Below are 13937 nucleotides of genomic sequence, written 5' to 3' on the forward strand. Positions count from 1 at the left end.
CTGGAATAGAATAGTTTTGTCAGAGCTTCAAAATACTTTTTGTCACAAAATGCTGGAGTAACTCAGCAGGACAGGCAGCACCTCTCCAGAGATGCTCCTGTCTTGCTGAGTTACTCCAGCATTTTGTGTCCATCTTCAGTGTAAACCAACATCTGCAGTTCCTTCCTACACAATGCTTTTTGTCATCCTTTTATTTGGTGGTGGTGATGAATGCTGGTCTGTTGGCAATTATACCCTGAAAGTTAAGGTTATTAGGAATGGGAACCATGCCAGGAAGAGCAGTCAGAGTGAAAGGAAGAAATAGTTTTGATGAGGACCAGCAATGGGAGGTTGAGAAGAACTGGTAAAAATTGGTTTACTCACTTTTCCAGCTTCTTTTTTGCTTCTACTGCTTGAAGTCTATGCATTATATTGGAATCAATGTCATCTTTATTTAGATTATACAATCTGTGTAGGAGAGCTTTCCCTGATGATACGAAGAGACACCGGAAACGTTATATTATTTTAAAATGCAATATTAATCATCAAACCAATCTTTCATGGAACGTTCTGATATTATAAAAGAAACATAACCTGAATGATTGGTAAAATTTTACTCCAGTTTAGGCAGATGGTCAATCAGATAACCTATAAGAAGAATTCAAGATCGATATGGCCTGCTACCCCCAATCAATACTCTCCTCTGCGCCCTCCCACCATCCCCTCCCCATCCCAACTCCCACCCAATCCACCCACATCTTACATCACTGGGTCTACATCCCTACACAAGGAAATCTCTAGCCAACGCTACCACGTTCATCAGGGCTACGGTGGGAAGGAAATTCACCCTCATTTTCTTAAATGCATTTAGTGATGAGAAATAAGTGCTAATGTCAATAAAGTTTTAAGCCAAAAACTAAATAAACTCAATAGCACAAAATGCTGGAGTAACTCAAGGAATAGGTGACGTTTTGGGTCAAGACCCTTCTTCAGACTGCCTTTATTTTGTATCTGTACACCGTGGACGGCTCAATTGTAATCATGTATAGTCTTTTTATTGACTGGGTAACACATGACAAAAAAGCTTTTCACTGTGCCTCGGTACGCGTGATAATAATAAAAATCTAAACTAATCTAAACAATGTAACATTTTTACAAATGAAAAGCAAATGCAAAGACCAGCAGTCATTCTGTAGAGAGGGAACTGTATTTGTTCTTAATAACAGAAGGAATAAATATCCCCAAAACATATTGTGCAAATGAAGCAGGTAAGCAGTAGAAGTGGAAAATCAATTAAATTATTGGCATTGTGTGAATAGTGGAAGGTAATTACCAGCAGAGAATTACCCCTCGAGGTTAGAGCTTTTCAAATGAGAATAGTAATAGCTCAAGAGCAGTATTAATGATCCTGGTCATTCTGTGCTGCATCGCTTCAGGTGATCAATACTGCAGATTTAAATAATACAACACCTGAGAGAAGCAGAAACATCAGTCTGAGGTTTTCTGAGGGGAAATATAAAATAAAAATTTAGGACATGGTGTAATAGATGAAGTGGGTGCGCCAGACAGAATCCTGTGTAATATATAGCAGTGCTAGAAGCAGAATTATTTGAAAGGAAATAAATTACAGACCTGCGAAAAATCAAGGGCCTGAAAGTTAAGACATATGGAGCTATTTTGCACAGCATTATTTCTCTGTAGATCTATTGTTACGGGACTGTGTTGCCATTGAAACCATTATTAGGTTGAACCGTGCCACTCATTAAATTTGAGTCGCGATTCCCCTTGCACCCCAGACTTAGGTTCTGCAGGAGTCAGATAAGGAGGATGTCATTCTGCAGGCCATATTCCTTCAGGCAATGCCTGGAAATCAGGTTAAGTTGTTCAAAGTAGTTCCCTGCCTGTTCCTTGTAGCCCTTTTCGAATAAAGGTACAACATTAGCCACCATCCAGTCTCCCAGCACTTCAGCTACGGCTAATGAAGATGCAAAATATGTAAGGAGTGTAAGGAGTGATGCTCCAATAATGGCGCACACATACACGGCCATCCACGTGATCTAAAAGAAAACGGGACTCATCAGACCAGGCGACCTTCTTCCACTGCTCCAAGGTCCAGTTTCGACACTCATGTGCCCAACGTAGGCGCTTTTGAGGGTGGACAGGGGTCATCATGGGCACTCTGACTTGTCTGCGGCTACGCAGCCCCATACGCAGCAGGGTGCGATGCACTGGGTATTGTGATACATTCGTTCCGTGACCACCATTAACATTTTCTGTGACTTGTGCCACAGTAGACCCTCTGTCGGATCGGACCAGACGGGATCGCCTTCGTTGCCCTCGCGCATCGATGAGCCTTGGGCACCCAACACCCTGTCGCCGGTTTGTGGTTTGTCCCTCCTCGGACCACTGTCGGTAGGTACTCACCACTGCTGACCGGGAGCACCCCATAAGCCTTGCCGTTTCAGAGATGCTCTGACCCAGTCGTCTGGCCATAACAATTTGGCCCTTGTCAAAGTCGCTCAGGTCTTTACTCCTGCCCATTTCTCCTGCATCCAACACATCAACTTCAAGAACTGACTGTTCACTTCTTGCCTAATATATCCCACCCTTTGACAGGTGCCATTGTAACAAGATAATCAATGTTATACACTTCACCTGTCAGTGGTCATAATGTTTTGGCTGATCGGTGTAAGTAGCATTGCCGCTTTGTACAAAGAATGTATAATTATTGAGGTATCGCCTTCTTATCCATTGCTGGGAAGATTCTTGCCTGGCTCATCTTCATCCTACACTGTTCTGTCACAGAAGAACTGTCAGAGACTCAGACACTGTCGACGTGGTCTTGGGGTCATAGTCATACACCATGGAAACAGATCCTTCGGCCCGACACGTCCATTCCAACCAATCTAAACTAACCCCATTTGCTCGCATTTGTCCCATATCCCCTGAAACCTTTCCTAACATGTACAGTCTAAATGTCTTTTAAATATTATGGTTTCTGCCTCAACTACCTCCTCTGACAGCTCATTCCATATACCCTCCATTTTCTGTGTGAAAACGTTTCCCCTCAGCTTTCTATTAAATCTTTTCTGTCTTACCTTAAACCTATGCCCTCTCATTTTTGTTTGCCCTATACTGGGGAACATAGGCTTTTTATTCGTCCTAAAAACTGCCCTCATGATTTTGTACCACTCTATAAAATCACCCCTCAGCCTCCTGTGCTGCAAGAAATAAGGTCCTTGCCTGACCAACCTCTAACTTTAGCCCAGGTCCTCAAGTCCTGGCAACATCCTTGTAGATACGACCTTCCCTCGTAAACCTTCATGAGTTAAAAAACCATGCTATCGCAAATCTATCCAAATGCTTATCCAAATCTATCCAAATGTCTATCTAAATGCTGTGTATATCTTATCCCTCTTAAAGCCATGAAATTGGGATATGATCAACCAATATCGTTTTAACTTGAAGATGCTACAAATGTACCAAGCTGACAACACAATGAATGTATAGACTGGAAGGCACTATGAATGTAAAGTAAGTTCTGTGCTGTTTTTATGCTGCCTCGGCAAGGCCACCAGCTTAAGTGTCACCCCAGTCACTCCATCTTCTCCCCTCTACCATCAGCAAGAGATACAGAAGTGTGAAAACACACACCTCCAGATTCAGGGACAGTTCCTTCCCAGCTGTTATCAGGCAACTGAACCATCCTATCACCAACTAGAGAGCAGTCCTGACCTATCTATCTCATTGGTGAGCCTTTGACTAATTTCAATCGGATTTTACTGAACTTTATCTTGCATTAAACATTATTCCTTTAACAGAATTATAGGACATTCCTTTAGGAAGGAGATGAGGAGGAATTTAGAATGGTGGTGAATCTGGAATTCGTTAAGGCTGTGGAGGCCAAGTCAATTTATATATTTAAAGCAGAGATAGATAGATTCTTGATTAGTACGGGTGTCAGTGGTTATGGGGAGAAGGCAGGAGAATGGGGTTAGGAAGGAGAGGTAGATCAGCCATGATTAAATGGCGGAGTAGATTTGATAGGCCAAATGGGCTAATTCTGCTCCTGTTATTTATGTTGCTTTACACAAATATACACAAAGTGCTGGAGTAACTCAGCAGGACAGGCAGCATCTCTGGAGAACATTGATAGGTGATGAATCAATAGACAATACGTGCAGGAGTTGGCCATTCGGCCCTTCGAGCCAGCACCACCATTCAATGTGATCATGGCTGATCATTCTCAATTAGTACCCCGTTCCTGCCTTCTCCCCATACCCCCTGACTCCACTATCCTTAAGAGCTTCGGGTCGGGCCTGTCCCTCCTCTGCTCTCTCCACCACAGTAAGTCTGAAGAAGGGTCCCAACCTGAAATGTTACCTATCCATGTTCTTCAGAGAAGCTGCTGACACATTGAGTCACTTCAACACTTTGTGTCATTATTAATGTGAACTTGCTAATGATATCCAAGGCAATTATCAACCTGGTTCAAAAGTTGGCTCACCACGCAGGAGACTGAGGGTGATGTTAATGGGCAAGTTAAGAGTTAAGAACCAGGGGCATAGATTTTGAGCAATCAGTAAAAGGACTAACAGGAGATAAGGAAAGGTCTTTTCATGCATCAAATTGGAGCAATCTGGAACTCCCTGCCTGGTAGAAGCAGAAACCTCTTTACAAAGTGTTTGGGTGCATACACGAAGGGCCATGGTCTACAGTGATATGAGGCAAGTGCTGGAAGTTGATATTAGGTAGTATAGCTCTGTCAATCAGCATGGACTTCAGGGTCATCGAACCTTTCGCAGATTCGATGATTGTGGGGAATGTTGTCACAATCATGTTTTACTATGCTTGGGATCTCAACAGCTTTCTTCTGGTGACCTTTTACCACCCTTTGTGAAGAATAAGCATATCATTCTCTTCTGAGAAGGATCTCAAACCAAAACATCACCCATTCCTTCTCTCCAGAGATGCTGCCTGTCCCGCTGAGTTACTCCAGCTTTTTGTGTCTATTTTTCGGAAATGTGTAATCTCTGAAACTTCTCTTTCACTTGTCAACTGTTTGAAACATGGGCTACTAAGCACCACATTCAAAACCATAGTACTGCCACCACTGAACTCCCTATCTGCCCCAGAAATGAAAGACAACAATTTATACTGCATTTCAATGACAGCAGAAACCGTTGACAGAAAACCACAAGAATTAGATTAGCTTAGTTTAGTTTAGAGATAAAATAAGAATGTTGTCAGGACTCAAACTTTTGAGTTATAGGGAGAGGTTGGGCAGGCTCAGTGCTTATTCCTCTGAGCACAGGAGATAGAGGGATGACTGAAATTGAGGTTTATAAAATCATGAACCTGAGGGGCAAGATCTTTCGCAGGGAGTGCTGTGCATATGGAACGAGCTTCCAGAGAAAGTGGTTGACCGTAATACCATTTAAAAGACATTGGGACAGCCACATAGATAGTAAATAAAATGTATAGGAAGGAACACAAAAAGCTGGAGTAACTCAGCGGGACAGGCAGTCTCTCTGGAGAGAAGGAATGAGTGACGTTTCGAGTTGGAACCTTCTTCGTCTCAACCCAAAACGTCACCCATTAAGAGCTAGATAGAGCTCAAAGATAGCGGAGTCAGGGGGTATGGGGAGAAGGCAGGAACGGGGTACTGATTGTGAATGATCAGCCACGATCAAATTGAATGGTGGTGCTGGCTCGAAGGGCTGAATGGCCTCCTCCTGCACCTATTGTCTATTGTCCCATTTCTTCTCTCCAGAGATGCTACCTCTCCCGCTGTTACTTCAGCTTTTTCTGTCTATCTTTGGTTTCAACCAGCATCTGCAGTTCCTATCCTACACATAAACTGAAGATAGACACAAAATGCCAGAGTAGCTCAGCAGTGATACTGCATGTCCCACTGAGCTACTCCAGCATTTTGTGTCTCACATCGATAGCAAAGGTTATGAACCACATGTGAGCAAATGGGATCACATTAAATGTAGTATAAATCAGCATGGATGAATTGGGCCTGTTTCTGTGCTCTATTACTCTCTGATTCCATGAAAATACAGTCCTAAGAATGATATGACTGTTATGTTCTGATCCTTGCAAACACCTTAAAGAATCCAATCAAAATAAAAGCCACTTTGGTTAAGTACTTACCATCTTCCACAGCATTATGTAAAATGAAGATATTATCAGGAGTAAAGTCTATTGCTGTCATTGCTTTAGATTGATCTACTGTTTCAGGGAATTGGTCCAATACCCAACCCCCTTCCACCGGATGGTCAGGATTTTGCTGTCTTTTTTCTTCATGTACCTACAAAATAAACACATCAAAACACCAGTGTTTCCCTCGACTGTCATCCTTGAAATTGTGTTAGCTGTAGTTTAGTGGCAGTTCCTGCCACTCTCAGTTGAAAGGGCCATCCAGGTCCTTCTGAACACCATCAGCCTCTCACCATTTAAAAACAATCAGCTTTTCTAACTTTGTCCAGTAATAGGTAGATTGGGGCATGTAGCACAGATATACTGATATACTGAGTCTACGCTGACCATCAACTATCCAATGTAATCCTACATTGTCAAGACCAAATTGGGATAGAGCCAGTCGACTCTTTGAGACTAAGTGCCGGTCACTTGCACCCGGATAGCCTTCTCCCAGGAATGGTGTGCTGCCGGGAAAGAAATACAGATCTCTGTCAATGCTGCTTTTGAAAACCTCATTCTTTAGAGCGGTATGGATCCCTATCCATTGGCTCTTGTTCCTATGTGCAGGAAGGAACTGCAGATAAAATGTGGAGGGAGGAACTGCAGATGCTGGTTTAAACCGAAGATAGACACAAAAAGCTGGAGTAAATCAGCGGGTCAGGCAGCATCTCTGGAGCAAAGGAATAGGTGACAACTGCTGCGTATTACAATTTTCAAAAGACATTTGGACGACAAATGGATAGGAAGGGTTTAGAAGGATAAGGGCAAAATGCGGGAAAATAGGACTTGCGTAGATGGGGCATCTTGGTCAGCATGGACAAGTTGGGCCAGAGGCCTGATTCGGTGTTGTGAGTGGATAGTCAGACTACAGGGTGATATCAATGTATTGGTGAAATGGGCTGTGATGGCAGCTTAATCGCATCCTATAGCTGGGCAACCAGTACTCCAAGTATGGCCTCACCAATGACTTGTCCAGTTGTAACATGAGTACCCTTGTACCCCATGCCCCGGAAGATGAAGGAAAACGCACCAAATGCATTCTCCATTGCCTGTTGCCACTTTTCAGGGAATAGTATACCTTTACCCCTAAGTCTCTCTGTTCTACAACAATCTCCTGAGTCCTGTCATTGTCATTTACTGTGCAAGTCCTCCACTGGGTTTGGTTATGAGGGGTGACTGGAGATTTAGTTTAGTTTAGTTTAGAGACACAGAGCAGAAGCAGGCCCATCGGCTCACCGAGTCCACACCAACCAGCGATCCCCGTACATTAGCATTATCTCACATGCTAGGGGCAATTTACAATTTTTCCAAAGCCAATTAACCTACAAACCTGTACGTCTTTGGAGTGTGGGATGAAACCGGAGCACCCGGAGAAAACCCACGAGGTCACAGGGAGACCAATTCTCTGAATGCATTCAAGAGAGAGCTAGATAGAGCTCTTAAGGATAGCGGAGTCAGGGGGTATGGGGAGAAGGCAGGAACGGGGTACTGATTAAGAATGATCAGCAATGATCACATTGAATGGCGGTGCTGGCTCGAAGGGCTGAATGGCCTCCTCCTGCACCTATTGTCTTTTGTCTAATGTACAAACTCCATACAGACAGCACCCGTATTCAGGCTCGACACTGAGTCTCTAACACTGTAAGGCGGTAGCTCTACAGATGCTCCCAGGTCTGTTTGCCTTGCAGCAGAGGAGGTTGGGAGAAGATCAGAATTAGGTATATAAACTAAGAGAAATATAGATTTGATAGATTGGAAGAATCATATTTCCTTACCAGAGTGAGTAAAACTAAAGGGCATAAATTTAGGATAAAAGATTTAGAGGGATCTAAAGGGGAGCTTTTACACTCAGAAAGTGATGAGTGTCTGGAATGCTCTACTGGAGAGAGTGGTGGAAGCAGAGTCACTCATTGCAATTAAGAGGAGCATTGAACCTCCTTGACCTAAAAAACTATTGGCCAAGTGCTTGTCAAGTGATGGGGTTAATACAAATGTATGCCCACTGGTCAGCATGGATGTGATGAGCTGAATGGCCTGTTCCCATGCTGTACAACTCTATAACCAGACAAGTTTAAAAATAGCATATGAAAGTAGTGCATTATGTGCTAGAATTTCTAGCCCCCAAGTCATTAAAGACCAAACATTTCCTGCATAAAGGAAGCACAGCTCATTCCTTCCAAAAGGATTTTCATGTTTCAATGAAATATACTAGCTTTTCATCAAAATGCAGCCTTACCTCTGAAATAGCTTTCACCAATGTATCCATGTAGATATCAATTGGCAGTTGTGTTTGGTCCCGTGCTGCATTCCAAACAGCCTCAAGTACAATAACCTTGACTTCAGGGTGTTCCTCAGTCACTTCTTCAACGATCGCTTGTATAGAAGCTAAAGTACAAACAATCCATACATACTACTTTAGAAATTGAAACTACCTAAAATTACAAATCAATTTTTGATGCAAAAGATCTTCTGAGTGTAAGATTCTTGAATATGTGATAGAAGAAAGATTATTCTAGTTTTTTGGGGTTCTGATGTGACTTTTGGGCTTCAAACGTTAGAGATACAGCTTTGAAACAGACTCTTTGGCCCATCGAGTCTGTACTGTAGCAATCACCCTGTACAGTAGCACTATCCTACACACTAGTGACAATTTACATTTGTAAATTGATAATTTCTTTGAAAGTTTGGTGACATTAGAAGCCAATAATTATTGTCTTCCTTGAATCAATCTGCTGCTGTAGGTGATCATTGAAACAGGTTTATATTCTTTCAATATGCAATAAGCATAGTGAATTCTTTAGAAGCTTCAATGTTGTTGTTCTCATTTGAGATTGATTTCTTCTAATTACATTTTTAGTTAAATTTATGCACAAATTAGCCAATAAATGGAAATAAGAACCAACAAAATAAACGACTACTGATCAAAAGGACACAAGATCTTGGAGTAACTCAACAGTTCAGGCAGCATCTCTGGAGAACATAGACAATGACTTTTTGGGTCGAGACTCTTCTTCCATTTACTGAATAAAGTGTGAATAATGCAAAGTATCAAACATTAAAATGGGGATCAGAAGTCACTGCAAACATTTGATGTTAATTAATGGAAGAATAAAGAACATTTAACACGGGTGTGAAATAAAAATATGCTATGAAAGCGAGTAAAGATTTGCAATACTGATGTTCATTGAAATGTTTTATCTACCAAGCTCTTCTTCAGTTGGTTGCACAGGTTCTGGAACTTCCACTGGTGCCTCTTCTTGAACGGCATGTTCCTCTATTTAAGAATCAAAATAAAAATGCAGTTAGAATTATATAATATTAATACTTTCAAATAAATACATTTGTTCTTTTGCACCTCACGTTAAGTTTTAAAGTGTGCCTGCCCTTTTCTATCTACATAGCTTCTTCCAGTCCCACAGCAGAAATGAAAAAAATGCCACAAACTCAGCATTGAAACAGTTAAAGTTTCAGACTGATGTCCCTTCATTAGAGGTTTTTGTTTTTTTAGCTTCAAGGAATCAGGTTAATGCATTCATTCACTTGAACTGAATGCTTTAATTAAATGACATCCTTAAATTATTTGAAAACCACAGAAACTCTTGTTCGTTTTATTAGAACTTACTAAAGAAATTAAATGTTTAACATTGTGCAATTTTGAGCAACATGAATGTCTTAGCATAAATGATTTTAGTGGATGTTGGACACAAAATGCTGAAGTAACTCAGTGGGTCAGACACCATCTCTGAAGAAAAGGAATAGGTGATGTTTGAGATCGAGACCCTTCTTTAGTCGATGTCAGCTAGCTCTGAATCCAAGATTGAGGTATCACAATTTACATAAACTTTTTATTGTTTAATTGTGATTGATTTTGCACCCCAATGGGTATGATAAATGTATTAAAAATTCGATAATTAATAAATTTATTTCCTTTCTTCAATTGAAATTAATTAACAGTTCTTGGATAAATATGATCTCATGAAAAACACGTATATTCACATGGTCCGGACATTGATTTCTTGATTATTTCAGGTGTCAGGGGTTATGGGGAGAAGGCATGAGAATGGGGTTAGGAGGGAGAGATAGATTAGCCACGATTGAATGGCTTTGATGGGCCAAATGGCCTAATTCTGCTCCTATCATTTATGATTTTATGTTTACGTGATAGAAAATTCACAATATCCATGAGTGGACAGTGCACATATGAATTTGTTGACAGCAAGCAGATTAAGACATTTTTAATGACTGCTTTCCACTGCTGGAATCAGAAGAATACAGAATACCTTTATTGTCATTCGTTTTACCGAACAAAATTAATTTGCCAGCAGTACAAAAAAACAAAAAACACAAGACACACAACCCCAACACAAACATCCATCACAGTGGCTCCAAACACCCCCTCACTGTGATGGAGGCAAAAAAACTTCCTCTCTCTTCCCCCATGCCCCTCCCACGGACTGACAGCTCGACCCCTACCGAGGCGACCGACCCGCACAGCCCCCGCAAGGAGATGGGAAGTCCCCGCGGCCGAGCCGCACCGGGCGCTGTTAAGTCCCGCGGCCGAGCCGCACCGGGCAATGGAAGGCCCCGCGGCCGAGCCGCACCGGGCGCTGTTAAGTCCCGCGCCCGAGCCACACCAGGCGATGGAAGGCCCTGCGGTCAAGCCGCACCGGGCGCTGTTAAGTCCGGCGGCCGAGCCTCGCCCCGAGGAAGAGACCTAAAAAAGGAAAGATTTCCCCCACCCCCCCCCCCACCGCACACCCCCCACCGCACACCCCCCACACATACACAGCCAAAAACAAAACACCCCAACACCAACACACAAACAAAAAAGGACAAAGGACAAACAGACTGCCAGACTGCCAAATGAGAGAGCATAAAATTAAATAAATTACTGCAGTCCTCTGGAATAAGTAACAGCCTCTCCATTTGCTTCAGTGGAAAAGAAGGGTTACAATGGATTAAAGTAGGCCTTAAAAGAGTTATCCAATTCTATTTAGTCAAACCTTTTAATAGTCATAGAGTGTGGGAACAGGCCCTTCGGCCCAATGTCCTCACCGACTAACATGTCCCATCGACACAAGTCCCATCTGCCTGCGTTTGGCCCATATCCCTCCAAACCTGTCCTATCCATGTACCTGTCTGAAGAAGGGTCACGACCCAAAACATCCCCCATTCCTTCTCTCCAGAGATGCCGCCTGTCCTGCTGAGTAACTCCAGCATTTTGTGTCAACCTTCAATTTAAACCGCCATCTGCAGTTCTTTCCTGCACAGACCTGTCTAAATGTTTCTTAAGCATTGGAAAAATACCTACCTCAACTACCTACTCCGGCATCTCGTTCCATACACCCACCACCCTTTGTGCAATTGCTTTGCTTTGCTTGTTTCAATGATTTTTAATGCACTTTCATTGTTTAATTAGTTTTTCTGTTGTTTTATCGAGCAGACACAAGGGTCCGAATGATATTTCCCTGCTTCTATTTCTTATGTTCTGTCAATGATGAGAATGTCACTCCAGCAGCAGTGTTATTTATATGTCCTGGACCACAAAAAGCCATTTTTTGTGCAATTCAAGATATATAATGTAACTACAATTGAGATGCTACATTTTATGTAAAACTTCAAACACAAGCAATAAGACAGCATTAGAAAAAAATATCAAAAACATTTACTGTTAGACAGAAAGTATACCTGCAGTTCCAGTATCTGTACCGAGATCCTCTTTACTTAGATCTTCTTTACTTGGACCTTCTTCCTCATTTATAATACCTTCGTTCATCACCAGAGTTCTCTGCACTGGGAAACAATTGTACAAATGATTGGTTAATCGTTCGTAAGTAATATGACGTGATCTCTTGCAAAATGTAATCTTTTTAACATGATACGTCGAATTATTGTCACAGTCACACAGCTGCAAAGCATGGAAACATCTCTCGTCTCCTGCAACAAAATTTCTGGAACTGTACAAAATCCACAAAGGACATTGCTTACAAAACGCCAGTACGTCCAAGACTGGAATACTGTAGTGCCATTTGGGATCTCTACCAAGGGACCCACATTAACAACCTTGAGAATGTCCAGAGAAGAGGTGCCAGGTTTGTAACCGGTCACTATAGAAAGACCAGTAGTGTCACAGAAATGCTTCATGAACTCAAATGGGACACCCTCCAAAGATGCCGTATAATATCCAGGTTTACTGCAGTCTACAAAGAAACCCACTCATTAGCTCCATCCAACATTGCCCATGTTTTATACAGTCGGAACAACACACCAGGAACCCAACTAAACCAAGCCTTGAATTATATAACCATCAAGACCAACAAAGACTGTTTCCGCTACTGGGTGTACCCCAGAACCATCCCTGTTTGGAATCCTTTGCCACCGCATATAAAATCTGCTGCTGATAGTAAATCTTTTAAACTGTTGCTTGCAAACACTAAATTTTAAATCTGCAACTGTATGCATGAGGGACTGCACGTTTATAGCCCTACAGCGGCGTTTGGTGCAGTATCAACAAGACAAGACAAACAGGCGCTTTGCCTGAACTTTGTCCATGCCAACCAAATTGGCATTCTTGGCTAGTCCCATTTGCCTGCGTTTAAACTCCCTCTAAACTCTTCCCATCTATATATCAGTCCAAATGTCTTTTGTAAATTATAATTGTACCTGCTTATATTGCTTCTTCTGGTGACTCATTCCATATATGGACTACCCTCTGAGTGAAAAAGTTCTCCCGAGATCCCTCTTTAATCTCTCCCCTCTTACCTTAAGCCTATGGCATCCTTTTTTAGAATCCTTTACCCATGGTAAAATATTTTGAGCATTCAAAAGTTCAATAAGTTCATAAGTGATAGGAGCAGAATTAAGCCATTCGGCCCATCAAGTCTACTCCATCATTCAATCATGGCTGATCATCTTTCCCTCTCAACCCCATTCTGCCTTTTCCCCTTAACCACTGACACCCATACTAATCAAGAACCTGTTAATCTCTGCCTTAAAAATATTCATTCATGCCTCGACAGCCTTCTGTGGCAATGAATTCCACAGATTCATCACCCTCTGACCAAAGAAATTCTTCCTCATCTCTTTCCTAAAGGTATGTCCTTTTATTCTGAGGCTATGACCTCTAGTCCTAGACTCTCCCAATAATGGAAACATCCTCTCCAATCCACTCTATCCAGACCTTTCACTATTCGATAAATTTCAATGAGGTCCCCCCTCATCCTTCTAAACTCCAACGAGTGCAGGCTCAGTGGCGTCAAATGCTCATCGCACATTAACCCAATAATTCCTGGGATCATTCTCATGACTGGTTAGCATGCAACAAAAGCTTTTCACTGTACCTCAGCGCATGTGACAATAAACTAAACTGAATTAAACCTCCTCTGGACCCTCTCCAGCACCAGCACATCCTTCTTCAGATATAGGACCCGAAATGGCTCACAATACCCTAAATGCGGTCTGACCAGCGCCTTATAAAGCCTCAGCATTACATCCCTGCTTTTATATTCTCGGCCATTCTAAATAAATGCCAGCATTGCGTTTGCCTTCCTTACTACCAATTTGACTTGCAAATTAACTTTTTGGGAATCCTGCACCAGCACTCCCATATCCAATTTCTGAATTCTCTCCCCATTTAGAAAATAGTCTACACCTTTATTCTTACTATCAAAATGCACGACTCCACACTTTGCTACGCTGTATTCCACCTGCCACTTCTCTGCCCACTCTCACAACCTGTCCAAGTCCTTCTG

At 42.2% G+C, this 13937-nt stretch overlaps 1 protein-coding gene across 1 annotated transcript in view; it reads right to left on the minus strand.

Annotated features, from left to right (window-relative positions):
• ak9 (adenylate kinase 9) overlaps positions 1 to 13937 on the minus strand; it is a 135749-nt gene that overhangs the window by 67570 nt on the left and 54242 nt on the right. Inside the window, exons 13-17 of the mRNA XM_078399888.1 lie at positions 11875 to 11979; positions 9389 to 9460; positions 8423 to 8571; positions 6139 to 6295; positions 364 to 466 (exon numbers count right to left, since the gene is read on the minus strand). Of these exons, the coding sequence (XP_078256014.1) occupies positions 364 to 466; positions 6139 to 6295; positions 8423 to 8571; positions 9389 to 9460; positions 11875 to 11979 (586 nt within the window). The remainder of the gene's footprint in view (positions 1 to 363; positions 467 to 6138; positions 6296 to 8422; positions 8572 to 9388; positions 9461 to 11874; positions 11980 to 13937) is intronic.

This window comes from Rhinoraja longicauda, chromosome 5 (assembly GCF_053455715.1).
Source record: "Rhinoraja longicauda isolate Sanriku21f chromosome 5, sRhiLon1.1, whole genome shotgun sequence".
Lineage (NCBI taxonomy): Eukaryota > Metazoa > Chordata > Chondrichthyes > Rajiformes > Arhynchobatidae > Rhinoraja > Rhinoraja longicauda.